The sequence below is a fragment of the Phascolarctos cinereus genome, unplaced genomic scaffold (genome assembly GCF_003287225.1).
Source record: "Phascolarctos cinereus isolate Bilbo 61053 unplaced genomic scaffold, phaCin_HiC Scaffold_3;HRSCAF=262, whole genome shotgun sequence".
NCBI classification, from domain to species: domain Eukaryota; kingdom Metazoa; phylum Chordata; class Mammalia; order Diprotodontia; family Phascolarctidae; genus Phascolarctos; species Phascolarctos cinereus.
In genome coordinates, this window is record NW_027555736.1 from 246,180,145 (window position 1) to 246,207,869 (window position 27,725).

Consider the following 27,725-nt stretch of genomic DNA (forward strand, 5'->3'; position numbering starts at 1 on the left):
AGAAAAGATTGTCAGTAAAATGCACTTAGAGCTAGAACACCATGTTTGGAGGGAAAAAGTCAACAATAGTGTGATTGATAAAGACCGTCCAAAATATCAGCTTTGGAGAATTAAACATGTATTTGGAGGAAAGATCTCAGTGGAAAGCATTTTAAAACAAAGGAAACAAAGCCAAAATCTCTTGAGGAAATTTAAGATCACTCACATTTGACAAGGCTTCTTGAAATGACAGTGGAGCAACTGAATGATTCAAAAGAGCATTCAAAGAATCAAATGAAAATGTGAAAGAAGGAATGACAGAAATTGGAGCATTTGAAAGGGAAACCAGCAAGTCTAACTGGAGAGAGATGAGAGAAATTTGAACAAATCACAGATTGGTAAATCCTTTGGAAGGGGAAAAAACCCCACAAAAGTGCAAAGATAGAGGGGAAATAATGAAATAGAGATAAAAATAACATAAGGATTGTAAGTTTTACAGAAAAATATGAAAAAGAACAACTAAATACCATACTCCAAGCAATCTTATACAAAAAATGTTCAGAAATATTGGTAGCTGATAGCAAAGTTCAGAACACAGAACACCAATGAAAGAAACCCTAAGTCTAAATTACCAGGAAATATTAGAGTCGAATTTAAAAGTACATTAAAAAATAAATATTTTAGGTAGCGTGGGGGGGGGACCCCAACAACTTCAAAATCCAAGTAAAGGAATCAGAATAGCATGGGATTACTCCACATTTATAAGAAATAAGAGGAACAATTTGGATATAAAATTCCAAAGAGGAATCTGTCACCAAAAAAATAACATCCCACAAAACTGAATCTAAACATCAACAAGAAATGAGAAAATAAGATTTTGAGTAAAAGTGAAGAATTTAAATCATTTCTTCCAGATATTCAAAGAATGAGCAAGGTATTCAAAATGTGAGCTAATAAAAATGAGAAAAATTTATGCTTTCAAATAGTAATGAAAAACAAAATAAAAATGACATGTTTATTTTCACATCTCATACTCTACAGGGACATGAATGTAGTATGGAGGAATACTCCTGTTTGTTGTTGAGTGACAGGGAGAAGACAAAAAGCATCAATGGACTAAAAATTGTAAGAAGACAAAAGTATAATGACTTATAGCCAAACCCTATGTGTATCTTCTATTAAAATATGAGCTCCTTAAGAGCAGGAGTGATTTGCACAGAATAATTGCTTAGTCAGTGCACTTTTATTCATTCATTAAAAAAAAATAGGTGAGAGAAGTGAACTAATATTTAAAGGCAAAAATCCTATGTCATGATTAATATATTAACATTATAGGTAGTAGGGTCATACAAAGGATTTTATTTCAGATATGGAAAGAAGAGGGTAGAAGAGGCCAAGAGATGATTGATCAAGATTCAGATGGAAAGCTATAGAGGAGGATTTCAGTTTCTACCCTTCCTCTTGGGATTGTGGGAGAATAAGGAAAACAGAATAGACTATATGAACAGTGTGGGTTTGGTATAGCCCCAGAAAGTGATTGATATGTTAACATTCTGTAGTAACCCTAAAGGCAGAAGAGGGTGTGAAGAGGGTCTTACTATGAATATTGCTCTTTAGTGTAGGGAGAGGGTACATTATACATTTCTTGGGAGCAGCTTCTACAAGAAAGGATCATTAATCTCAGTAGTAATTAATTCATTCCAATATTTTGCTTAACTATGCATTAAAGAAATTTGGGGTTTTTTTCCCTTTTCCTTTTTCTTTCCAATGAGGTGAGGAGGATAGGAAATAGGTTTCTGTTATTTTATTTTTTTAATAGGGAGGTGGGGTTAATAGAGATGTGAAACATTGCATACATTTTCACATGAGGTCACTATATTTACTTAACAGTTTTACTTTGTTACAAGAGACCTCTCACAAAGTGGGGGCAATCGTTAAGCATATGTAATATAAAAATAAAACACATCAATAAAACTTAAAGTGATCCCCCAAAAAACAGAATAAGTTAATAAATGAAAACAAAAAAAATGAGACTTCCTACCCCAGCTAGGGTCATATAGCTCTTCTCTGTTGCCTCCATTGATAATCGGAATTCCTGGGAACTGATTTTAGAGATTCCTAGAAGGGGTAAGGAACTGGGGAAGGGAGGTATAATGGTACTTCTGGCAAAAGGGTATTTTAAATTATATCACTAGAATGGAAGAAAAGATGAGGTTGGTGGGAAAGGGGCATGGAAAATTTAGCATAATACTTGTATCTGAACTGTAAAAAAGAAAGAATGAATGAATTAGAGGTAGTAAACAGTCTGATATCAGGAAAATAAATCAAGCTAGGCATAAATGAATTGCTATTCTGCAAAACACATAAAACATCTAGCATCCTACTAAGACACACCTACGATTTATATAAATAGCATGACTAGTCTTTACAGAAATTGAGATTTAAATAAATGAAAAAATATTCAGAGATCATAGTTGGAACATCTCAATATGATGAAAGTGACATTATCCAAATTAATTTACGTAAGTAGTACCATACCAAAAAATTACCAAGGAGACACTTTTTAGAACTAGACAAAATAGTAGCAGAATTCATTTGGAAAAATGAAAGGTCCAGAATTTCAAGGTAAAAAGGAGAAAAAGTACAACTAAAGGAAGCATAAAGGAAGACCTAAAAAACATAAGTAAATCATTGAAGTGGATAAGCAAGAAACACATAATCTACAAGGTTTGATAAACACAAGAACATAAATTACTAGAGAAATCTTTCCCTTTTTACAAGGACTGCTGAAACTAGAAAGCAGTTCAGCAGAAATTACATTGTCTGAAAACTTATACAATATTCTGCAATAAGCTTAAATGGGATATGTGACCTGAATATAAAAGTTCACACCATTAAAAAAAAGTTAGAAGGCAAGAGATTATATACTTTTCACACATATAGCTATGGGAAATTCCTTTCTGTAAGAAAGGTTTGTATTGATATGTTTTGTTTTTAGTGTCACTGGCATCTCTCAATATGTCCTTCCCCTACTCCCCTGAGAGTAATTCCTTGTTAACAAAGACCATCAAAGAAGCAAACTAACCAACACATCAGACAAGTCCAGCATTATATATCGTGACCTGCATTCATACAGGCCACCACTTCTGCAAAGGAAAGGAAGGCATCTTCTCATATTACCTCTTAGGGCCAGACTTAAGTCGTTAAAGTTCCACAACATTCCATTTTAGTTACTGTATGGTTCTTTACTTTTGTGTTGGTGCTATTGTGTGTGTGTGTGTGTGTGTGTGTGTGTGTGTTTTCTGGTTCTGCCTCTTCCACTTTGTATCAGTGTATATGTCTTCCCATACATCCCTATAGTCTTCATAGGAAATCATTCTTCCCTTTCCCCTTTTTCTCCACTTTCTCCTCCCCCATTTCCTACTCCTTTCCCTCCTCCTCCCCTCTTCTTCCTCCTCTTTTTTCTCCTCCTCCTATAGAATATTGGGCCTGGAGTCAAGAACATTGAATACAAATCCAGCCTCTTGACACTTACTAATTGTATGATCCTTGGCAAGTCACTTAGCCTCTATTTGCCTCAGTTTCCTCACTGTAAAACGGGGGCAATAATAGCAGTACCTACCTTGCAAGGTTGTCCTGAGTATTAAATGAGATAATATTTGTAAAAAGTGCTTTGCACAGTGCCTGGCATTTTGTCGGCACTATATAAATGCTTATCCCCTTCTTCTTCTTCTCCTTTTTCTCTTCTTCCTTTTCCTTCTCTTCCTCCTACTGCTCCCTTTTTCTTCTTTCTTTTCCTCCTCTGGGATTTTTACAGTATGGTAAAAAAAAAAAGTGATAACTAGTCAAGTGGCCATCTTAATGAAGTAGTACTTGGCTACGAAAACCAGATCAAATTACTTTTTTTTTTAAATGCTTGCAGTCTATACTCACTGGGGGACACTAATCTTTTGTACTTGACAGAAAATGAAAAATTATTTTAATTTGTAAATGGAAACCTCTTTGGCTTAATTGCTTTCTAGATGTTTACTATTAAGGCATTCGAGAGTAAGTATTTTTTGTTTGTTTTTTTAACTTATTTTAAAATTTATAAAAACCTTTAGGCATTACATGGAGCTTTCTTCTTTGTAGGTTTTGCTGGAGGGTGCCTTTCTTTCTGAAAGCTGTTGGTAAGAAGTGTGGGTCCAGAGTAGATCATTCCATGTGAAGTCTTCTTCCTGTATTTGTATCTTTCATGCAGAAGAAATCTGCATCTTGTTAAAATGAAGTCAAAAGCATCCTCAAATGGGAAGATAGATTACAAGAAAGTAGCTTGAAACCAGAAGATTTCATATTAAAAAAACAGAGTGGGGGTAACTCACAATTTTGCTTTAATAATCTTCATCTGCAAAATAAAGATAGATTAGGTGATTGCTAAACCAGGGAATCTGTAAATTCTCTTCCAGCTCTAAATCCTAGGAGATTCACTTTATTTGGAAGGGAGGGAATAGTAGAGTAATTTATCTGCATGCAGAGCCACCTCCATATTCCAGTTATTGTCCATCTTGCCATATACCTCAAGGATGACTCTAGTTATAGTGACATAATTGAAAAATACATCTTACTCTTCTGCTGAACAATCTTAATTACTGCTTATCATCTAATAGATGTGCCAAGCAGGCTCTTCTTTAACTAGTGAGCTGTGCGGTACCAATGGTAAATTCTTGCCACTTGCCTTTTATTGATGCAACAGATGTCATACTTCAAGGACTTTGTTTACAAGGGTCCTGAAATGCTGGAATGTGAGTGAAAATATTAAGTAGATAATTTTAATTCTTACTTATGCAAAGCATTGTTTCTTTTAGCTAAACCATTGGCTTGACTGACCATGTTGCTAGCTCATTCGATATTTTTCAGAACGTTTTGCAAATGTACAGAAAAATGGAATTTGAAGTCTGTGGTCTATTTTCATGGAGAATACATTTTAAATATTAAGGTTTATTTGACATAAATGCTTTCTTTCATTAATGGTCCAATGATTAACTGTGATTGTAATTCATTATGCAGAATGACAGCATCCTAACTGAAATTATTTTGTATGCTCAGGTTAATATCTTTCATTACTGAAAATTTAATTCAGTACGTTTAATACTCTAAATCTTTCTATTGGTATCTCTGTGTCTTCTGGTTATTATTGTTACAGTTTTAATATGTAATATCAACTCTGGGGACCCTGGCTGCTCATTTTGGCTTGTATTTACTTAACGTTATGTTATAAAAGTTCATTGTGTGGCAGTACCTTTAATAGCATATGGGGGCTAGAAGCTGAAAGAAGGAACCTACTACAAAAGGAATATCTCATTTCTATCCTAACTTTCAAATGTCAGGGAGATCAATACACAATCAACACTGATTTTATTGTTTTCATTAAGAAATAAGCCCTAAAGACTGGTTTGTGCAAAAATGAGTCTCTTTGGGTACTGAGTTGCTTCAGGATTATCCAGTTATTTTTTAGGAAAATAATTTTTCCATTAAATAGAGACAGATGCTTGGCTTACAATTGGAACCATTAGACAGCCCCAGACAGTAATGATTTGCAAGAATCACTGCTCTCTTTGCTTCCCATTTTCTAGTTTTAAAGCTCCTTACTCTGATAAATTGCAAGCTAGTGAGAGTGCTCATATTCATGTTTCAAAAACAGCAACAACAAAAAACAGAACCTTGCCAAGTCCTCTGTCCCCACTGGCAACACGTGAATACCCTATGTTGACCATTCTGAATGCTCAGTACAAGCTTTGGATTATGTCTTTGAGTAAGTCACTAAGATGGCATGCCCATTAAGGTTCATTGTACATTGTGGTCCTCTCTTGTAGGTGAGATAAATGACCAAAACATTCAGGTGGTAGAGCTTCCCATTGTTGACAGCCTTCATCCACGGCCGCCTTATTTACCATTGGCTGTTCCAGAAGACCTTGCAGATCGGCTTGTGCGGGTCCATGGAGATCCTGCTGTGTGGTGGGTTTCCCAGTTTGTCAAATACTTAATCCGTCCACAGCCTTGGTTAGAAAAGGAAATTGAAGAGGCCACCAAAAAGCTTGGTTTCAAGCATCCAGTTATCGGGTAAGAATGTGATTTGCTGTTTTCATATCTTAAAATGTATCAGAATTTACAATGATTTGGAGGATGTCTAGTGCCCTTTGATAGCTCTACCAAGAAACTAAGAAATATGTGTCATGCATCTGATCACTACTGAAATAATCATCCACCCCCTGCATGTTCCTAGAACAGCTGAGATGCTAATTATTATCCCTGGCCTGGCACTAGAACTAGGAGTGGCCACAACATTAGAATGCTTTTCCTTTCCTAGAGAAGTTAATTAGAGGAATATTTTGTTTTGTGGAATAAAAATGAAATCAGTCTTAACCTAATGGGACTATGAAGTAAGGCTGTCATCTTTATAACATTTGTTTGACTTGTTTTAAGAGCCAGAAGATCAGAATTCAAATCCTGATTCTGCCACTTAATACCTATGTGACTTTGGGCAAATCATTCAGCCAAGGGCTTTGGTTTCTTCATCTGTAGAAGGGGGTATGAGATGGTCTTTGAGGTTCCTTCTAGCCCTAGATCTGTGATCTTCTAAAAATAAGCTAGTATTCCCCTGCACCCACTCTATGACCCAGATGCACAGGCCTGCTTGCCCTTGCCCTCAGCATTCCATCTCCTATCTGTGCCTGTGTGCTGCCTAGCTCCCATACCTCTGGCTCTTAATTTCCCAGGCTTCCTGAAAGTCTCAGCTCAAGTCTTAACTTCTGTAAGAAGTTGTTCTTGATCCTTCCCAGCTGCTAGTGACTACTCTCCTTTGAGATTACCTCCAATCTACTCAGTTTTTATCTTGTATATACCTAGTTATTTACATGTCTCTACCAGTAGACTGTGGTCTTGAGTACAGAAACTGTTTTTGCCTTTCTTTATATCCCCAGTACTTAACACAATGTCTAGCACACAGTGAGCAATTAATAAGTGGGTTTTTTTTAATTTATAGTGGTTTAATATTGTTAACATTCTGTTTTGTGGTCCTCATAAGTAGAGACTGCTTTAAGGAAAAGGCATGTTTTTAGTAATGTAAAAAATAAGTTATTCAAGTTATGTTTAAAAAAAATCCCTAGGGTCCTCCAGATTCACTACATATACCTTTACTTAATACTATGCTTATGTTAAGGTAGAGGTGTCAGGAAATGTTGAAAGCAAGAAGGAATCCTAATGAAGATCTTAGAGTTGGATGTCAAAGGTATGGCCTACAGGCAAGATCTGACCTATATAAGATTACTCTTTGTTCAGTGGCACATTTCCTTAATAAAAACCACTTAAATTCAATTCATAGACCCATAGATTTAGAACTAGAAGGGACTTTAAAGATCATTTAGTCCAACCCTCTTTTTTTTATAGGTAATGATTCTTGTATTTTCTAAAAGATAAATTTTTCCAGTATTTGTATTAAAATATAAATTCATTTGAGCTATTCCCTGCCCTAGAGCTATGTGTTGACACCCTTAGCCAACATGTTTGGTTATTTCACAAGGGCAAATGGAAAGCATCAATATCATATCACCAACTTAGGATGCTTTCCTCTTTTCTTGATATCATTCACCTCATAGTGCCATACCATCATCATCTCTCAATTGTTTTTTCCTCTGCCTCTTGCACATTATAAAGAAACGCTACAAAAGAATAGTAAAAAAGTAGAATTATTAAGTGTTGAGAATTACCCATTCTCTAAGTTGTTTTCTTTAGTTTCTGAGAACCAGGAAGAAGGAACTTTATTTCTTACAGGCCAGAATTCAGAGAAGATTAGCTTATAAAGCAGCACTCCCCAGTGCAAAGCACTGTGAGCCACCTATTCCATCTGTAAATGAGGAGAATGACCTTACAGTGATAAAAGGCTAAAAAACAAGTATAATTGAAAAGTTATAGCATTTTAGAAATTGAAGTTACTTATTTAAATGTAAATAGTTACAAAGCAAGTTGTACTGATGTTTAATATGTAAAGTTTAATATATAAAGTTAATCTAAAAAGCTAAAAGTTGGCTTATATGCAGTAGAAACAGTAGAAAATTTCCCAGTAAGTACAGGAATAAAGCAAAGATACATCCTTCTTCTGCTCTTTTGGACTTGGTTCTAGTGATAGCAGTAAGACAAGTGGAAGACATTAAAGGCCTAAAAATGGACAAAGAGAAGATAAAAACCACCTTTATTTGCTGATGATATGTAGTTCACACAGAAAACCTCAAAAAAAAATTCGATAAAGCAAAGAATTGAGACAGTTTTGCTAAGCTAAATTAAAAAAAAATAAGCTAAAGAAAAATAAGCTAGATGGAACTTCAGAGACTGTTTCATTCCCCCTTCTACAGATGAAGAAACCGAAGCCCTTAGCTGAATGGTTTGCCCAAAGTCACATAGGTATTAAGTGGCAGAATGAGGATTTGAATTCTCATCTTCTGGCTCTAAAAACAGGTCAAAAAAACTCAGCATTCAGTTAATCTGAGAAAATAAATTATTTGAGAAAGACCTCCTTTAAGCAGTTTGGCCAGAATTAGATTTAGCTCAGTATCTTACACCTTTGCCACAATTAAGCTCTAAATAAATATGGGACCTGAATATTAAAGATCACATCATAAAATGTTTAGAAGAGAAACTGTACCTTTCACAGCTATGGCTAGAGGGAGTTCTTAACCAAATGAAAGATATAGATGATTACAAAAGATAAAATGAATAGTTTTGATTTCATGAGATTGAACAAGCTTTCGCACAAATGCAATCAACACAACTAGGATTAGAAGGGAAGTTGCTGACTTGGAAAAAAAAAATCTTTGTGGCAAATATCTCTGAAAAAAGTTGGCTATCCAAGATATATAGGTAATTAACACAAATATATAAGATAAAAAGCTCTTTTCCCAGTAGATACATAGTCAAATAATTCTTTTTAAAAAGTTTGTAATACAGTGATCCGAGACAAAAATAATAATAACAAAGGTTGTAAGAGAATAGCAAACTATTAATTATATGAAAGATTGCTCCAAATCACTGTTAACAGAACTATAAATCAGAGACTTCCAACTGTTAGGTTTCTTATTCATTAATTAATTTTTCTGCCAGAAAGTGTTTTATGGAACTGATTTTTTTCCTGTAGTTCCTCTTTCATTTCATATAGCCATTGTTCAGTGTTCTTTGCAGCTATGTTGAGAAATCAGCATGTTAGGGCTCTGATGCTTCAGAGCTCTTGAGTAGCAAGAGTTCTTGTTTTGTCTCCCTAGAGTTCATGTCCGACGTACAGACAAAGTGGGGACAGAAGCCGCATTCCATCCTATTGAGGAATACATGGTTCATGTAGAAGAGCATTTCCAGCTTCTTGAACGCAGAATGCATGTGGACAAAAAAAGAGTTTATTTGGCTACAGATGATCCTTCCTTATTGAAGGAGGCAAAATCCAAGTAAGTTAAACAAGCTGAATTTTCAAATGGTGGTGTTTTTGTGCAAATGGTTCTTCCAGTTGAAAAGAAACTCTATTCTTGAATGTTATCAGTAACGTATGATACTTTCTTGCAATTATGAATCTGAAGTATATTAGGCTGTATTATTGTGTCATAATTATCATCAAAAACATTTAAATATCCATTCTCTGCTTTAGGAACTTCCTTTCTTAGAAACTTAACGTGGACAGTCAGATATTCAAACATTTAGCCAAACAGATGCAAAAAGAAAATGTTCACCTTACATGCAAACCTTTCGTGTCTGTTAACAGTAAAGGGAAGAAAAGATTTGTCTATTTTATGGTTTGGTGGAGAATACAATCAATCATATACCCTACAAAAAAGTACTAATTATTTAAGAGACTACTAAAATATAATTTGTGATGACTAGTTTTGAGGAAGACCGAAGCTTACTTTTGCACTGTGTATGAGTTACAAAGTTGGATGACTTCGAGAACTTCTAGTGTAACCCATACCTGACCCATAATCCCTTCTACATTATACCTGAAAGGTGGCTTTCTAGATTTTGCTCGAAGACCCGCATTGAGGTAGAAACCATTACCTCTTGAGATATGCAGGCTTTTCTTGTATCAAACTTAACATTCGCCTTTTTGCAGCTTTGACCCATTGTTCTTTATTCTGCCCTTTTAAGCCAATGCAACACGAATCTAACCCTTCCACACAAAAGGCCTTTAGACTCTTCAAGACAGCTGTTATACCCTCACTGAAGTTTTTTTTTTCCTTCTTTGGGCTCAGCATCCCTTGTTAGTTCACCTGGCCCTCAAATGACATGAGACAGAAGTGCTTCATTAAAGTAAGTTCTGTTGGCAACATATTGTAAGCAGTTCAAGTTGCATCATGTACTTGAGACTAAGAAAACTGAATTTGTAAAGATAACCTATAAATTATCTGACTAATTCAGACCGGCCTTACATCCTTCCCCATATTAGCCCCAAATTAGTGAGTTGTGTTGTTTTTTTTTTTTTACTGTAATTTTTAAAACTATTTTAAGCTATTTAAGCTATCTGGTAGGCGGGAAGAAGGAGGAAGAAAATGGACAAATAGGATGTGATATTATGGATATCATTTTGCTCTTCATTTAATAAACAAAAGATTGTTTATTTTCTGATTTGTGGTACAACCCTTTGATCATTTGAGTTTTCCCCCCAACCATCATAATTAGAGGCAAGTAACAGAGATAATAAGATGAAGTGGCCTATTTGCACGCAGCAAAGGCATCCACACTTCAGATTGTAGCCAGTTAAGATTGGTGCTCTGACAGTCAGGAAGAGAAATGACTCTGGACAAAGAGCTTGGTGCCTGAATTCACTCTGCTCACTTGTCAGAACTTCCCCCTAGATGGACTCTTGATCTGGGCAGCTTGATTTTGTGGTGGTTGTTGTTGGCCAAAGAAGAATGGCTCGTTTTACAGCCATCCAGAGACTAGCCGTGATACAATTCTGTCAAGTTGACTGAAGAACTTTTTCACACCTCCTAAAGGAAAGCAGAAATGTTATACTTTATTTATTAGGGATATTTATGTATCGGTTTCTTTCTCTGATTCATCTCTCCCCTGGTTTATGGATTAAAACCATATTGATATCATAGAAGGAATTTGGTAGAAGCCTTTTTCCAGTTTTTGGAAAAAACTTATGTACTGTTGGAATTAATTGTTCTTTGAATGATAAAATCCATCTGGTACTAGGTTTTTGTTCTTTAGTAGTTCATTTTTGTGTTCTCAATTTCTTTTTTTAAGATTGAGTTCCTTAAATTCACTGTTTATTTTTCTGTTACTCTGGGTGTTTTATATTTTTCTAGACATGTATCCATTTCATTTAAATTGTCAGAATTGGGCAAATTAGTTTGGGGCAAAATAATTTTTAATAATTTCCCTCCTCAATCTTTTGTTGTAATTTTGCTGTTTTCATTTTTAACATTGACTGTTTTGTTTTCCTTTCTTTTTAAATCAGATTGGCTAATGATTTTATTTATTTGCTTTTTAAAACCAAGCTTTTTTATTTATTCTTATTTTGCTTTCAGTCTTCTTAATTTCAGAATTTATTTTGTACTTAGATGGTTTTTTTTTAAATTATGCTGGTTTTCTAGGTTTTTTTTAAGTTTTCATTCACTAAGTGTTTTCTTCACAACAGCCCTCAAGGTAGGTGGTACAAATATTGTTACCCTCATTTTACAGTTAAGGAAACTGAGGCTCTGAAATGCTAATTACTTGGTCTATGGCTAATAAGCAATAGAACTGGGACTAAAACCCAGGTCTTCTGACTTTGGTTTGTGTGTTTTGCTGCTGTACTAAATTGTTGTATAAATATCACAGGAGCAAACATTTAGGGCTAATGGGACCTTAATGGTCATCAAGTCCAGGCCCCTCATATTATAGGTGAGGGGACTGAGACCTAGAAAGTTTGTAATTTTCCCAACTTAACACAATCAGTGAATATCTGAAGTGGAATTTGAACCCTGGTCTTCCTGACTCCAAGTCTAATGCTTGGTCCATGCATATCTTTTCAAATAAGTGATTACCAGGCCAAGCAATATGTTAGCCTAGTTGTTATAAACCTTGTTATACGGCAAAGTTTTGGCATCAAATACATGTCTTGGACGCAAAATTTTGTAAAAGTTTTTGAATTCATTCAGTTCTGTTACTAGTTAAAGGAAGGGAGAAACAATACTCTATGGCCCTTCATTTTAAGACACAGACTAAATCTAGGTATTGCTTGGATATAAGCAATTAATTTTTGTAGGCTCCATCTAGTGTCCTGTAATTGCAGCACAACATTCTTTTACCAGTAGGCTAACCATTGGAACATAGGTGACAGTGTTTACTTTCGTTGTGAGAATAATAAAGCTAGAATATTCCCTTTTTTCTCTGTAGTATAGGAATCCATGTAGCATTTCTCCATACTTAAAGATGATACAGTGATTTCATGATGCTTCCCTTTCTTCCCTTTTGTGCTTTCCTGAGTGTTAGCCTTGTCAGTCTCCTCCGAGATTTCCATAGTGTTTTAAATTCTGTTTCCTTTATTCCGTATGTTCTAGTTAAATCTTTTGTAGCACTGGTTTAGGTTTCTCAGAGAAATTGATGTAGGCAAGTCTTAAAAGCTTTGCCTTTGTTCCAGGACACCAAATCATGAATTTGACCCTCAGTTCAGCAGCGCTGTCTTTTTTATACGCTATCCAAGGCCAGGGAACCAGAGGAAGAAATCAACATAATGAGTATAATAGCCCCTGAAAATTCAGAAGCAAACATATTATATTCTATTGTTCAAGCTCAGGATGTGACACCTAAAATAGATTTTTGGAAAGAGATAAAGTTTATCATGTAGGGACTTTACATAATTGGTTGCTAAGTGTAGATGAGCACATGATGTTTTATGGATGGGAAGGATTCTCTAGGTTAGAAATGGCTACTGTTAGTGAAGGAAGTTTCAGTTTGGTTGTGTTGATGACTGATGGCTGTACTTAATCTGGATAAGTGGTCCTGATGTGGGACGGTATTAAAGCTGTTTAAAAACCAGAGTCAAAGAAATGAGTCACACCTAATCCTGTTAAGGCTATGCAGGATAATACTGCCTCCCAAAATTGTGTGAGCAATGGAAAAATTATAAACTGCCTTATCTTATATGAATCAGTGTGGTGTAGTGGGAAAAGTACTGGATTTATGTTCAGCTTTTACCTCAGAAGGAAGCAAGCAAGCATTACATAGCGATAAGCATTTATATAGTGCCTACTATGTGTCAGTCACTGTATGAAGCACTTTTTACAAAGAACTCATTTGATCCTCACACCTTTTGAGGTAGGTGCTATTAATATACCTATTTTACAGTTGAGGAAATAGGCAAATAGTAGTTAAGAGTCACACAGCTAGTTGAGTGTCTGAGATCAGATTTGAATGCAGGTCTTCGTGACTCCAGGCCTAGTGTTCTCACTTCTTTGTTGCCAGCTGCCCCAATGTCATTTCATCTCTGAGAGACGTCTACTATACATACCACATAGGGATGTTTTGAGATGAAGTGAGACGTTAAAACAAGTGCTTTTCAAACTTTAAAGAGCAATTATAATGATAATTACATTGACATTAAATAATTATAATAATGATACTAGTAAGTAATCATTGTAATAATCATATTATTAACCACTATTACTGATCTACCCTGAATAGTGATGATGATGGTGCTGAGGGTGATTTTGCTAACCAGTGGACATGAGGTATGAACACACATATGAAAGCAACTTTGTCCAGTTGAGTGGTAAGACAGAAGAAAATAAAAACTTATCTCCTGGGTTCAAGAATCCCTCCTTTGGTGTGCCTAAGCATCTAGATTACATGTTTGGAGTTGAGAATTGTAAAAGGCTATGCCAAAGCGTCTTATAAATAGGGCGTAGGAATGAGCAGAGTCAAAAGGACTATGCTAATTTTAATAGATACTTGGTTTTTCTTTTATCATATGGAATTAGTGAAATAGGACTAGTCAAACTGTTTTCAGTTTACAAGCTTAAGCTAGTTCTTTAGATTGGAGAGGGGGAGAAATTTATTTAAGTTGCAAAAAAAATATGTGGTTTACAATCTTTGTCACTTTGTGTTACCTAAAGTATCCTTAAATTACAGGCTTACCCTACCTAACATCATTTCATTGGTTCTGTGAAAACACATTAGGAGAAACAGCATTATAGGAGACAGTTCCCATAAGAATGATGCTATAAGTAAGTAATTGACCAAATGACATTGCAATGGGCTTAATGGCTTTAGTAAGTTTAATTATAATGTATTAAAAATCTTATCACAAAATGACAAATGTTAGAGCAATTTAGGTAAAGTATACCTACAAAATAATTTCTATGTTGGCATGCATCTTTGCAAAAGAATAAAACACTTCCTATCATTGTCTTGTAACAAAATTCAGATAATTGAATATTGTCACTTGGAGACAAGAAATCCTCCTCTCCCATCATTCCTTTTCTTTGGTTTTTCTCCCTTATCATTTTAAAGAAGTCAGTGTCCCTCATTAAGTCATTTCGTGTATGTGGAAGTCTGATCTTCTAATCATGTAGTTCAATTGATTTGGTTAACAGATCCCTTGTGAGGTTAGTGTCCTCATTTCACTTGATGGTGAGGTTTCATCATACCCTTTTCTTTTTGTCTTCATTCAGCACCCAAGTTCAACTAGCAAGATGGATATTTATTCTAGGAAGGAGATGCTATAACTTCTCTTAGTAACCAATTCCAGTGTGTCTAACAGCCTCCCTTTCATATTTATTTAGAGCTGTTTCTGCCCCATTCCTGAGTATGCAGCTTCACAGGGACCACATTAAAAGCTTTCCTGGCTGTTTTCTTTTCAGAACAAGTGTGACATTTCCTTGATCTCCCAAAATCTGAGCTGTAGTGGGCAAAATGTCAAAAAATAATGAGGCCAAATGGAGCTATACACTGAATGCCAGTCTAAAGCAATGCTCAAAAGCTTTACCTTCACAGCCATTATCACTGAGAGGCAATAGGGAGAAAGCTCATCAGTGGTAGTGAGAATACTCAAGTTGTTGTTAAAGGATGAGGGAAATGGTCTAGGCTCAGGTAGTTAAGCTTTATCCTGGGGGTGAATAAGGTAACAGCCACCTTTCGAACCTGAATTAACTTTCTTAAATCTATAAGGCACCACCCTGTAAATGACTGCTACAGGTTTACTGAGTAGGACCCCATGATAGTTAATACAGCTTCCAAAAATGTCTCATTTACTTCAAGGACCTATTTTATCAGTTTGAGTAGAATAGGGTGAGAGATACTCAGAGCAAAATGGGGAAATTTGGTTCACTGTGTTTCCATTAGCACTGTTATGCTAGCTGTAAAAGTTTAACACCATGACCAGTAGTTGTGATGAACCTGAGTGTAGCTGGATGATTCAGCACTAAAATGGTGGACAGCACTGAGCAGCTCACAGCTGAGTTGCAATGGAAAGGTGTTACCAAGGATATTTAAGGAGTTGGTAGTGGGTGGTATTATCAGGTCCATTCAGTTTAATTAGGTTGACCCACTTCTGTGCCTTTTTGGCAGGCTGGATTGTTCCAGATACAAGAGCAAGACCCAGCTAAGTCTGGGCATGGAAAGGGGTACTGCGTCATTATTGTCATTATCTTGATTTCCCCAGGCACAGTTTCCCTGAATTAGGGGTGTCTTTGTCTTTTTAGCACACTCACCCACAGGGAGGCAGTGGGGAGAAGAGTGTAGGGGTTTCTGTGTGCCTTCCACAAGTGTCTGGGGTCAATTATTAAATACAGTTAAGGGGTCTGTAATGAGAAGTCTTTTCAGAGAACTTCCTACACCTAATTAGTGAATTGCAAAATGTTTTAGAGCTGGAAGGTCATTTAGTCCAACCCCTTCATTTTATAGTTGAGATATCTGAGCCCTGGAGAATTTAAGTGACTTGCTTTATATCGCACAAGTAGTACCTAAGAGATACAGGATTTGAACCCAGGTCCATCGACTCCAGTTCCAGGATTCCTTCCACTGCACTACCTGCATTAAACTTTTCTATCAAAGCATTTAAGTAGTAAAAGAAAAGACCACTTACTCAAGCAAGCTGAAAAGGATAGCTGTTGGAGATTACACCTGGCAAAAAGAATAACATCCCTTTAATTTTTTGGCAAAGAAGACTCCAGTGAGTTATTTATTTGGCATATCATTAATTTTTCTTTAATATTCTAGTTATTCAAGGATAGTTTCTTTCCCAATGATGAATTCAGAGATGGCTCATTGATTACTCTACTGAATGTCAAGAAATTAAATCTTCCTATTTTGGTGGTGAAGATATAAAACCTTGCTAAGGAGAATGCCAAAGACTCCATCCCAAAGTCTTAGGGATCTGCTTCTTAAAAAGGATGTTGTGGGCTTTAAAATAAAATGGAAGTTCCTTGAGGGGCTGTTTAACTTTTTATCCTCTGCTCCCAGCGCAGTTCTTTGCACATAGTAGGTGACTTGTAAAATGTTTGTTGATTACTTGAACTGAATTTTAAAATAACTCATCAGTATGTTTTTTTATTCCTTTTTTTTTTCAGGTACCCAAATTATGAATTTATCAGTGATAACTCCATATCCTGGTCAGCTGGACTACACAATCGATACACAGAAAATTCCCTACGAGGTGTGATCTTGGATATACACTTTCTGTCACAGGCAGATTTCCTAGTCTGTACATTTTCATCCCAGGTAAGTCTAACAAGGAGGCATTTCTAAGTGCCCAATGCATTATGCTCATTTAATCTGAGAGCCAGTGGAATTGGCTTATTTTTGTTTTTATTTTATGCTGGTTATTATGATTCAGGTACAATTTTCTTGATGTTCTGTAATGATCTTTTATGGAAGAATGAAAAGATTCAATAAAATTTGAGAGCATTGACTGTTTTAATCATTTTGCAAATAATAGGTAAATACCTTTCTACCAAAGCTAGTTATTGTATAATGTTTAAAGTGTTCGGTTTGTTTAAAAAATTTAACAAAAGCAGTAAGTAATTAAGTACATTTAATTCTTTTTTCTTTCTTTTTCTGTTTCCTGCTTTCTTTCTTTCTTTTTTTTTTTTTGCATAGAGTCAATATGCAACTATCCCTTTCCACACATCAGTGTGCTGATACTGGGAGGCTTAACTTGAATTTTGCCTCATTTGATTGTTTCTAAGAACTAAGAAAAAAAAGCAAATATAATTCTTCAAGTCAATTACGTTACTATCTGACAAGAAACTGTGTGTTAGATTTAAACAATATCCACAATCATCTATCTAGTTTGGTTATTGCAGATAATCAGGTTTACAAGCTTGGTTTGTTTGTTTTGCTTTGGAGAGATTGGCTCAGGCTTGACTGGCCAGTGACGATTTCAGTTCAGTGGTGGTTATGGTGGACTTTCTTCTGTTCCATCACTGCTTATGTTATATTTGTTTGTTCATGCTTCATCGTTCAGCAGGCAGCTATTTAGGGCCTACTAGATGCCCTAGAGAAGTTCAGACGTAAAACACTTGCCCCTTTCCTCGTGGAGCTTGTGATAAAATCAGTGTGCACATACGAAACAACTGCATAAGAATTATTTAATTTACATATGAACAAATGTGTATATAATGACAACTGTATCTATATCATCTGAACAGAGAAGAGTTCTAGAGTATAGAGGTTGGGTTTCTGACTCTGAAAGAGAAAGAACAAATCTTTTTATGGGAATAAGACTTCCTGTGTTCCAGAAGGTTATATGATAAGAAACTCTAAGGTGAAATTAATGTATCTATCTAAAATCTCACTTAGCTCTGATGTGGTTATGTCTAACTACATATTCTAGGATAGTTTCTGAGGCCACAAAGACAAAGCTATTCATTGTCTTCCTCTTTCCCAGCCCTCCCCCCCCACTTTTTTTCTTTTGAAACATTGTCTTAGGCTTTTCCTAGAAAGACAGATATAAGAAAATTTTTTTCTGTTCCCATAGCTTCACTCAGTCCAGATAGACAGCAGTATATGTAGGAATAGAGGAAATATCTATTAATATATGTTGACTTTTGACATTTTATTCGTATCTAGGACAGAAAAGAATTTTGTTCCTTTTTAATTCTGTTTTATACTAAAATATCCCCTCTTATTGAAGTACCTAGAGCCTGAAGAAGGCAATGTGAGTAGAATGGGGATGGGAGAGTAGGGAGGGTATGCAAAGGTAAAGGTTGTGTCACTGCTGATAGTAGAATCACTTGGGAATTCAAACCAAATTTAACAACAAAAAAGTAAAACTTTATTCAGTCTAATAAAGAATTTAACCAGGGGTGAGGAGTCTGCGGCCTTGAGGTCACACGTGGCCCTCTAGGTCCTAAAGTGCGGCCCTTTGACTGAATGCAAACTTCACAGAACAAATCCTTTCATTATCTGACATGATATGATATGATATTACATTATCTTATACTATATACCATATTACATCATACTATATTATATATAATAATAAAGTAATATGAATTATATTACTTGTTTTATTAAATATTAATATATTATAAGAATCTTTTTCTTAAGGGGATTTGTTCTGTGAACTTTGGATTCAGTCAAAAGGCCGCACTTGAGGACCTAGAGGGCCGCATGTGGCCTTGAGGTGGCAGGTTCCCCACCCGTGACTTAAACCAATGTTTTAAAAATTTTGTAAAGCCAAAAATAAACCCAGAGAATACTTTAAAGTGTTTTAGGTTGACGTTCAGAGCAAAGGCTCAACGTTAAACTACTATAGCACCCAGAGACAGTGGGCTTATACTTGTTACCTTTTGGTTCACATTAAAGGTTTACTTCTATCTTCTCATTACCATTTTTTTTTATACAAGCCTCACTGAAAACACTTAGTACACAATTTAAAATTTTCCCAGTATTCATCAGAGATTCCTGATTAATGTTGATTCAGCCATAGTGTCCTGGAAAGAGTTCTTTATTTGGAGTAAAAGAACCTGGGTTCAGAACCTGGCTCTGCTTTCTTATTACCTTGTGACCCTGAGTAAGTCATTTAATTAAGATTGGAGTGAGGAGAGACTTGAATCAGGGAGACCAAGTAGGAATGATTTACAGTTAGAAACAACAAGATTTGGTAACTCATTGGAAATGTAGAATGAGGGAGAGTGAGGAAGAAAGGATAATGCCAAGATGGCAAACCTGGAAGAAGTATGGTGGTGCTTTTGAAAGAAATAACAAGGTTTGGAGGAGAAAGATAAGTTTTGTTTCGAGATGTCTCTAGGACACTCAGTGTGAAATATCCAATTGGTGATTTGGGATTGAAGCCCAAGGGGAAAACTGAGACTGGGCTTATTATAGATCTTGGAGTCAGTGACATAGAGATGATATCCCATGGGAGCTGAGACACCAAGAGAGTGTGGAGAGAGAAGAATAGGAGACTTGGGCAGCATCCATATTTAGGGGTTGTGATCTGTATGATGAGCCAGCAAAGGAAATGTCAGTTTTGATAAATAAGAAGACCAAGAAATAGTCATATCATTAAAGTCCAGAGAAAAAGGAGTATCCCAGAGGAGAAGGTAGTTAGTAGTGTCAGATGAAGCAGATAGGTCAAGAGGATGAAGAGTCAAAAAAGAATGTTGGATTTGACAGGAGATTATTGATAACTTTGGAAAGTGCAGTCTCAGTCAAATGGTGATTTTGGGAACCAGGTTGTAAAAGTTTGAAGAGTTAGTGAGAAGAGAGGAAGTTGAAGGCAGCAAGCACAGATAGCTTTTTTCAGGTGTTTGGCTGAGAAAGAGATGAGTAATGTGTGATAGAAGCTTGAAGAGATAGTAGAACCTACTGAGCATTTCTAAGGATGTATGGGGGTGTCTTGGGAGTCGTTGGAGGCACTAGGGGAAGAAACAGTGGATAGGGAAGGATTGAATGTTAGAGAAAGGTGATCATAGAAGTTGTCATCATCTGGGATCAACAGAAGGGGGTTGAGGCTCAAGGGCCATTGTCAGAGGTTAGGTGAAAGAGCAAAAGAGCGGTGGGAAGATGCCAGAGGGTTTAGGCATTAAGTGAGAAGAAGCTAAGAAGAGCCAACAGTTAGCAAAAACATGGCCACAGGTTACAACTCATTAAGCCAGGACTGCTTCCTTTTTTCATGTGATACCTGGTTTTATGCCTTTCAGTCGTACAAACAGCAGCCTCTAATTTCTAACAGAGATGTCACACTATACTTGACTAATTTTATTCTGAATCAGATGTTTACTTAGGGGCCACAGATGGTGAGACCAAGACCTGTGTTCATTTCATTACAGACAGATGCTCAGCTTAGGAATTTCCACCTTTGTGGAGATCATAAAACAATATTGAAATGCTTACGTAAATTTAAGGCTTCACAAAGAGAAGTTCTCAGGGAAGTGAACTCTGTGATTATCACAAGTAGAAGGTTAGAACAATAATGGTTTGAATTTATACAGATCCTTACTTCTTTGGAATAAAGAACACTGTAATCTCATCAATACTCTTAACATCTCTTAGAGATAATAGAAAATGTGTGTCTTCTCTACTTTGAGCAAAACGAGGTAAAGGTAAACAACACAGATAAAGGACCACATTATTAGAACTAAATGGAACCTTAGAAGCAATCTAGTCCAGTGCCTTTCTTTTACAGATGAGGAAATTGATTAGTTAAGTGACTAGTCCACAGTCACACAGTTAGTAAGTAACAGAGTCAAAACTCATACCCAGGCCCTATGAATTGCAGTCTACCTCTCTTTCTACCACACCACACTATATACGTAATGCTTTGGATCATCCAGTGAACCTAGAACCCATTTCCCCTGACTTTCAAGGCTAAGGAATCTTCCCTGTCTAAATTGTCTCTGGGGGCTCTCATTGAGTCCACCAGCCAGTCTTCAAGAATGAAATTCAAGCTATGCTGAAGATCTACTTCTTTAGTGTTTTTCTGAAATAGAAACACATCTGTGTTTTATCATTTGACAATATTTTTCCTGTTACCACTTACTGTGTGCCTAGCGGTATGCTAAAAAGTATATAGTACCATGTCAACACAGGATGAAATAAAACAGGCACCATGCAGCTACACAGAGTCTGAGCTTTTGAAACTCCAATTTGTCCCCTCTCCACAATGTCACCTGTCAAAATCAAACCTTGCCTAGTGTTGGCATCAGCCGGACAGGCAGGCTATTTACATTTGTAAGGAGAAGGCTGGGAGAGGAAGCCACAGGTAATTAAACACAGCAGCTTTGATTTTTTCCAGGGTGATTTTTAGTAGCACCCTCAAGTAAAGCAGTCTTTGGAATTTACAGTAAATTGCCCCATCTCTGTGATTAGGAGGGAGACTTTTGTTTTTGTTTCCAATTGTTTAGACAATTATGCTTGAACTTTAATTATTGATTAAGAGCTGTGGGAGGCATAGTGGCTATGAATTACCACTTCCCTGTAGGGCTGGCTGTTTGTATAGGTGTAGTGCCAGCCGCCTATGTACTATGATTTAAGCATTCCCCAACTTCCCTAGGCCTCAGAAATCTCTCTTGCACATGATTGCCTTAGCATCTGAAATCTCATGATTGTGTCAGATGAGGCATAGAATGCCCCTCTTAAAATATGAAGGTTACTTGAAGAGGGTAACACATTGATTTTATTGTATGTTAATAATTAGTCAGCTAGCATTTGCTACATACCTACTGTGTGCCAGGCACTGTGCTAAGTGCTGGATAGTTTAGATTAATTTGTTGTACTAACCCTAGCAAAAGAAGGAATGACACGTAGTAGGAACAAGTTTTGATCAGGGACAGGGGATCAGAAAATATCTGGAGCATGTGGCACTCTGGGGGCAGACACGCTAAATCAGGCTTACCCTGGCTTTATGTTATGATCTTCAGTGACCACATATAGAATAAGGCTACAAGGAGTTAAAGCTGGATTCATGATTGAGAAACTAGATAGCTTCATATCTGCTCTTGAGCTGATAATTTTTAACACCATAGCATTCATTATTTTGTTTGAAGTGAATTACCAGAACATCAGGCAAACCCGTAATCAAATGTATTTTGAGTGCTAAATATAAATGAGTTTGGATTATCAGCATTTTATGACTTTACTCTCTCTCATCCATTAATGCAAATAGTTGGAAATTATTTTATAAATGTAGTTCACTGTATTATAGTAAGGAGGTTATTATATATGGTATGTTGCATATCTTAAAATCAAATTCTGGCTAAATTTCTGGTAGCTTGGTCTTCGTAATGAATTAATGATTGAATGAATGAAAAAGCAAAGTATGTATTAAGCACTTACTATGTGCAGAACACTATACTAAGCACTGAGGATGCAAATAAAGAAATAAAATTGGCCCTGCCCTCAAAGAGCTTACATTCTAATAGAGTAAGACAGAACATGTAAGTGTGTTCCAATTTCAAGGAAGATGGAAAAGCCTCGTGGTCCTGAGATTGCAGCATCAAAGTTGATGTTAGTGCATCTTCTTCTTCTTTTTTTTTTTTTGGCTAGGCAGTGGGGTTAAGTGACTTGCCCAGGGTCACACAGCTAGTAAATGTTATGTGTCTGAGGCTGGATTTGAACTCAGGTCCTCCTGAATCCAGGGCCGGTGCTTTATCCACTATGCCACCTAGCTGCCCCTAGTGCATCTTCTTTAATGTCATTTCCTTTGATAAAACTATTTCTGGAGCTGAACCATTTGGCAGTGCCAAGGACTTATAAGTAATAGAGGGAACTTGATAATTAAGCAGAATTGAAGAGAAACTTAGAGTAGTAAGAGGAAAATCTTACCCAAGTAGTGGACTCCCTAAAAAACAGAATGGATCAATTGACTCTATGATAACGCTATGAGACAACAAAAATATTAGAACGAAGTCAAAAGGAAGTCAATGGAAGAAAATATAATAATCTATAATCAAAAAACTGACCTGGAAAATAGGTCTAGGAGAGATCATTTAAGGACCATAAGACACTCTGAAAATCCTGACGAACTAAAAACCTGGCACCATATTTCAAGAAATCGAAGAAAGAAAACTGCCTATGCTTATTAGAACCAGAGGGCAAAGTGAAAATAGAAAGTCTAGAAGGATAGAAGAGATACAAAGGAACAAAACATCACAGGATCAATTACCAAACTGAAAATTTTTCCACAAACAAATCAGTTCAGCCAAAGCTGGAAGGGAAAGAGTCAACATCTTTACAGCAAATGTATATAATAACTATCTGATATCCAGGATATATAAGGAACTGATATAAATATAAAAGAATAAAAGTCATTCCTTTTGGTGTGAGGATAAGAACAGAAAGTCCTCAAAAGAAAAGGGCAAGTTATGGACAACTGCATGAACAAATGTTCCCAACCACAAAAAAAATAAAAGAAAGAAAGAAGTGTCATTAAAATATTTTTATAAATATTACAAGAGAGCAGAGTGTTGAACTGGCAAATTTCTTATGTATTTTTAAAAATCTACATGTGATAGAAAATCATAGCATCATATGCAGTCCTCTTTTTCTGTTGTCAAGTACGTAACAATTAAAAAAAATTAATGATTCTGTCTCTTGACTGAAACTGTTCTCTGGTCTCCGTGAGTTCTTAACTGCTAAAGCTGATGGCTGTCACCTAGCCCCATTCTTTTTATCTTTCTGAAGCTTTGGATACTTTGGATTACCCCTTCCTCCTTGATATCTTGTTCCTACTCCCTTCCCCATTTGGCTTCTCCGATACTGCTTTTGGTTCTTCGACCTGTCTGACCATTCTGACTCAGTCTCCTTTGCTAAATCCTCTTTTCTTTCTCTGTGCTCATTCATCAGTTCCCAGTGATTTCAGCGGTCATCTTTGTGCAGATGACTCCAAGACCTGCACACCCATCCCTAATCTAATCTGGACACTCCTGTGTTACCAACTGCCCATTGGATAGCTACAGCTGGGTGCCCCACTGATGCCTCAAACTCAACAAAAACAGATCTTGTTTTCCCCCCAACCCGAATGCTCCTCCAGAACTCCCTGTTTCTTTTGAAGGTGCCATTCTTCTTCAAGGTTCAGAACCTTAGGGTCATTCTTGATTCTTGCTTCTCCCTCCCTCCTTGTGTCCACTCAGATGATTAAACGTTTCATTTTCTACCTCCACAACACCTCTACCTTCAACTCTTTTCTCTCCACTCATATGGCAAGGACCCTAGTTCAGGACCTCATAACCTCTTGCCTATTGCTATGGCCTCCTAATTGATCTCTCAGCTTTCAGCATCTCCTCTTCCCACATCCATTTACCACAAAGTGGCCAAATTAATTTATTTAAAATACGTATCTTACCATGTTACTGCTACTCGGAAATCTTCATTAACTCCCTGTTGCCTCTAAGATAAAATGCCAGTTGAGTAGATTATACCCTCAGGCAACCTCTTGAGACCTCTTTGACCAAGTAAGTGAGTTTAAGGGTTTTATGGGGCCTGTAGACAAATTGGCCCTAAATTCTTTTTTGGGATGAGGGGCAGAGGTCTAGGCTCGGGCCTATACCCCATCACAGTAACTACCTGAGGCTGGATTTGAATTCAAGTCTTCTTTGACTCTAAGTTCAGTGCCCTTTCCACTACACCACCTAGCTGCCTATCCCTTGTTAAACTAGTATCTCTCCTGAGAGTCTTTAACAGATGGAAAAAAATCTAATGAGCTAAAAGAATGGGGTTTCAGCCAGAAAGTAGGAGGTGAAGTTTTGGAGCAGTAGGGCCTTCATCATTAAGTGACTGCTCGATTTACCATTAAGTAGGCAAAGACCTATCTAACCCTTGTTTAGTCGTTCAGTCATGTCCAACTCTTCATGACCCAATGGACCATAGCATGCCAGTGCTGTCCGGAGGGTTTTCTCGGCAAAGATACTCGAGTCATTTGCCATTTTCTTCTCCAGTGGATTAAGGCAAACAGAAGTTAAATGACTTGCCCAGTGTCACACAGTTATTGAGTGTCTGAGGCCAGATTTGAACTCAGATCTTCCTGACATCCAGGCCCAGTGTGCTCTCTATTTACTGAGACATCTACCTGCCTAGTCCAGCCCTACTAGGATTATTTCGTGAGCAGTGGTATGTAGGCGGTGCAGTGGATAGAGTACTGGGCCTAAAGTCAGAGAAGAGACTCCTCTACCTGAGTTCAAATTACTTACTAGCTGTGTGACCCTGGGCAAGTCACCTAACCCTGTTTGCTTCAGTTTCCTCATCTGTAAAATGAGCTGGAGAAAGAAATGGCAAACCACTCCAGTACCTTAATGCCAAGAAAACCTCAAATGGGGTCAGGAAAGGTTGGACACGACAAGCAGGCGAACCACAACGATAGCGTGTAGCCCATACAGACATACTGTTTTTCGTGCTCGTGGTTACCTTCCTCAGATGCACTGTAGAAGCACTATTTTCAATGCATAAACATTTGTTACGCTCCTAGTATGTACCAGGCACTGTGCTAAGCACTAGAAATACACAAAGAGGCCAAAGAGAGTTCCTGCCCTCAAGGAACTTGTGATCTGATGGATTATAAAATCGTATACTCATTTGCTCCATCATAATAGACCAGATTTATGTCATACACCTTGAACAAGAACATAGATGTGCTGGTCCATACCTCTTCCAAGCCTATGGTTTTCCTTGATGTGTTTCAGTTGCTGTCTATGACTAGTACTGCTCTATATTAATTGTTCTTTTCCCTCTTTTGCAAGGTCTGTCGAGTTGCTTATGAAATCATGCAGACACTGCATCCAGATGCCTCTGCCTACTTCCATTCTTTGGATGACATTTACTATTTTGGGGGCCAGAATGCCCACAACCAGATTGCTGTTTATCCTCACCAACCACGAACTGCTGATGAAATCCCAATGGACCCTGGAGATGTTATTGGCGTGGCTGGAAACCACTGGGATGGCTATTCTAAAGGTGTCAAATAGAAAACTAGGGAGAACAGGCTTGTACCCTTCCTATAAAGTGAAGGAGAAAATAGAGACAGTCAAGTACCCCACATACCCAGAAGCTGAGAAATAAATTTGCAGGCAAGGGAATGGAGCAGACTCACTCAGTTCATCTGGTTTGAGCCAAACAGCATACTAACTAGACTTCGGATTTATGTTTTAACCCAGAGTTAAACAAATGAAAGCTTTCAGGACTGAGGCTGAATGAACAGCTTCAAACAGATGGATGAACCGTCGCTGGAATTCCTCCTTAACGAACACATTTTGTTATGATGCACTTGGCCCTGTGCGCAGACCAATAGCCTACTCACATGCAAACAGTTGTTTTCTCCCTTGCCCCTTCTTTCAAGGTTCCATCCCCGTCATTCATCATCAAGTGAGCATTTGGCCTACACTGTCTCTGTCATTAATTGACTATAATTCTGACTTTTTAACACTGCCACATTGTGTAATTTGAGTGACATGAACATATTTTATATGTGTGAGATTTCAAACATGGTGCCTATATTTGAGAGATCTGTGTGACCTGTTCAGAAGAACCAAACTCCACTTATCTTGGTGGGGGAAGAGTTGGTTCTCAATTATTGGTGGTGCCATGACCACCGAACCCGCTTCGACCAACAGATTGAGAATGAGAATTAGATGTTCTTTTCTTTAAATTTCTTTTTTAAGTAATTGCATTGATTCATCACCTCATCATTAATAAATGAAGGATACATCCGAAAATAAACTATTCACCCTCCATTAGGAACTTTTGTAAAACAATGCCATGAACAAATTCTTTAGTACTTAATGTTTCTGGACATTGTCTTTGATAACAAAAAATAAATTTAAAAAATAGAAGTTTTGTAATTTCTTTTCCTATTTCTGGTCAGTGAGAGAACTGGCAATCAATATTGTAGTGAAAACATACAGTAAAATGGAAGATGATGATAAAAGGAGAAAGGGGAGGAGTTTTGTAGCTTTTTCCTCATGCCTAACTTCTGTTTCTCTGACTTTCTCCTGAGAAATCTTCAGGGGATCAGTTAGACATGCCTGTATGGTCCCTGAATACAATCATTCTGTCTTGAGAAGCAAAGCTAAGTTTGCGTATGTGCTTAATATAAAGTTGCTCAGGACTTTTTTTTCTTTTTTTTCATTTTGGGTTGGTGGGGCAAGGTGTGTGGGGGGTGAAGGTGGTTGGTGTAGTTTAGTATGATACAGAAAACTTGAATATTTTCCCTTACCACCACTGAGGAAAAACTCTAAATTGAAAATTATTCCAGGTGTATTCAGTTATGTCTCCACTTACTAAGATTTTATGTATGTATATAATGTGTGTGAGGTCATGAATATCATCACTGTATATCCTGCTGGACCCAAGTGGTTATGCCTGAGAAAACCTTTGTACTCCTTATCCAGTTTCTGAGAGGAGGAAGTGCTTTCAGATGTTCACTAAGCATGGGAAGCTGTGATCTCCAGTGTCTGTCCCTCAACATATGGAATCTGATATCATCTATAAAGCAATTTTTGTTGAAGGGTGGGGGGGAAGGCTAGTAGGAGTCGAAAAAACTAATCTGAGTCCAATAGACTGTTCCAAATTTTGTATTTACTGTCTCAAAATGAGAAGTCATTTCAAGGGATAGGGCTTAATAAACTCCCTCTGGACGTCTTTCACCATTCTTATTAAAAAAAAATATGGTGTACTTGTGCATAACCTGCTGGTTGCAAGCACCTTGTAGGAACCTTTTCTGGTATATACCTAGTTTCCAATGAAAAATCTGAATGTTTTGAAGGGTGGTAACAGAGTTCATGTTAAGTATCAGAGAGTTCAGTCAAGAA

At 36.9% G+C, this 27,725-nt stretch overlaps 1 protein-coding gene across 1 annotated transcript in view; it reads left to right on the forward strand.

Annotated features, from left to right (window-relative positions):
* FUT8 (fucosyltransferase 8) overlaps nucleotides 1–25,933 on the forward strand; it is a 443,858-nt gene extending 417,925 nt beyond the window's left edge. The window contains exons 10-13 of the mRNA XM_021004648.2: nucleotides 5,832–6,078; nucleotides 9,270–9,446; nucleotides 16,548–16,698; nucleotides 25,659–25,933. Of these exons, the coding sequence (XP_020860307.1) occupies nucleotides 5,832–6,078; nucleotides 9,270–9,446; nucleotides 16,548–16,698; nucleotides 25,659–25,883 (800 nt within the window). The 3' untranslated portion in view covers nucleotides 25,884–25,933. The remainder of the gene's footprint in view (nucleotides 1–5,831; nucleotides 6,079–9,269; nucleotides 9,447–16,547; nucleotides 16,699–25,658) is intronic.
* The last annotated feature ends 1,792 nt before the right edge of the window (nucleotides 25,934–27,725 follow it).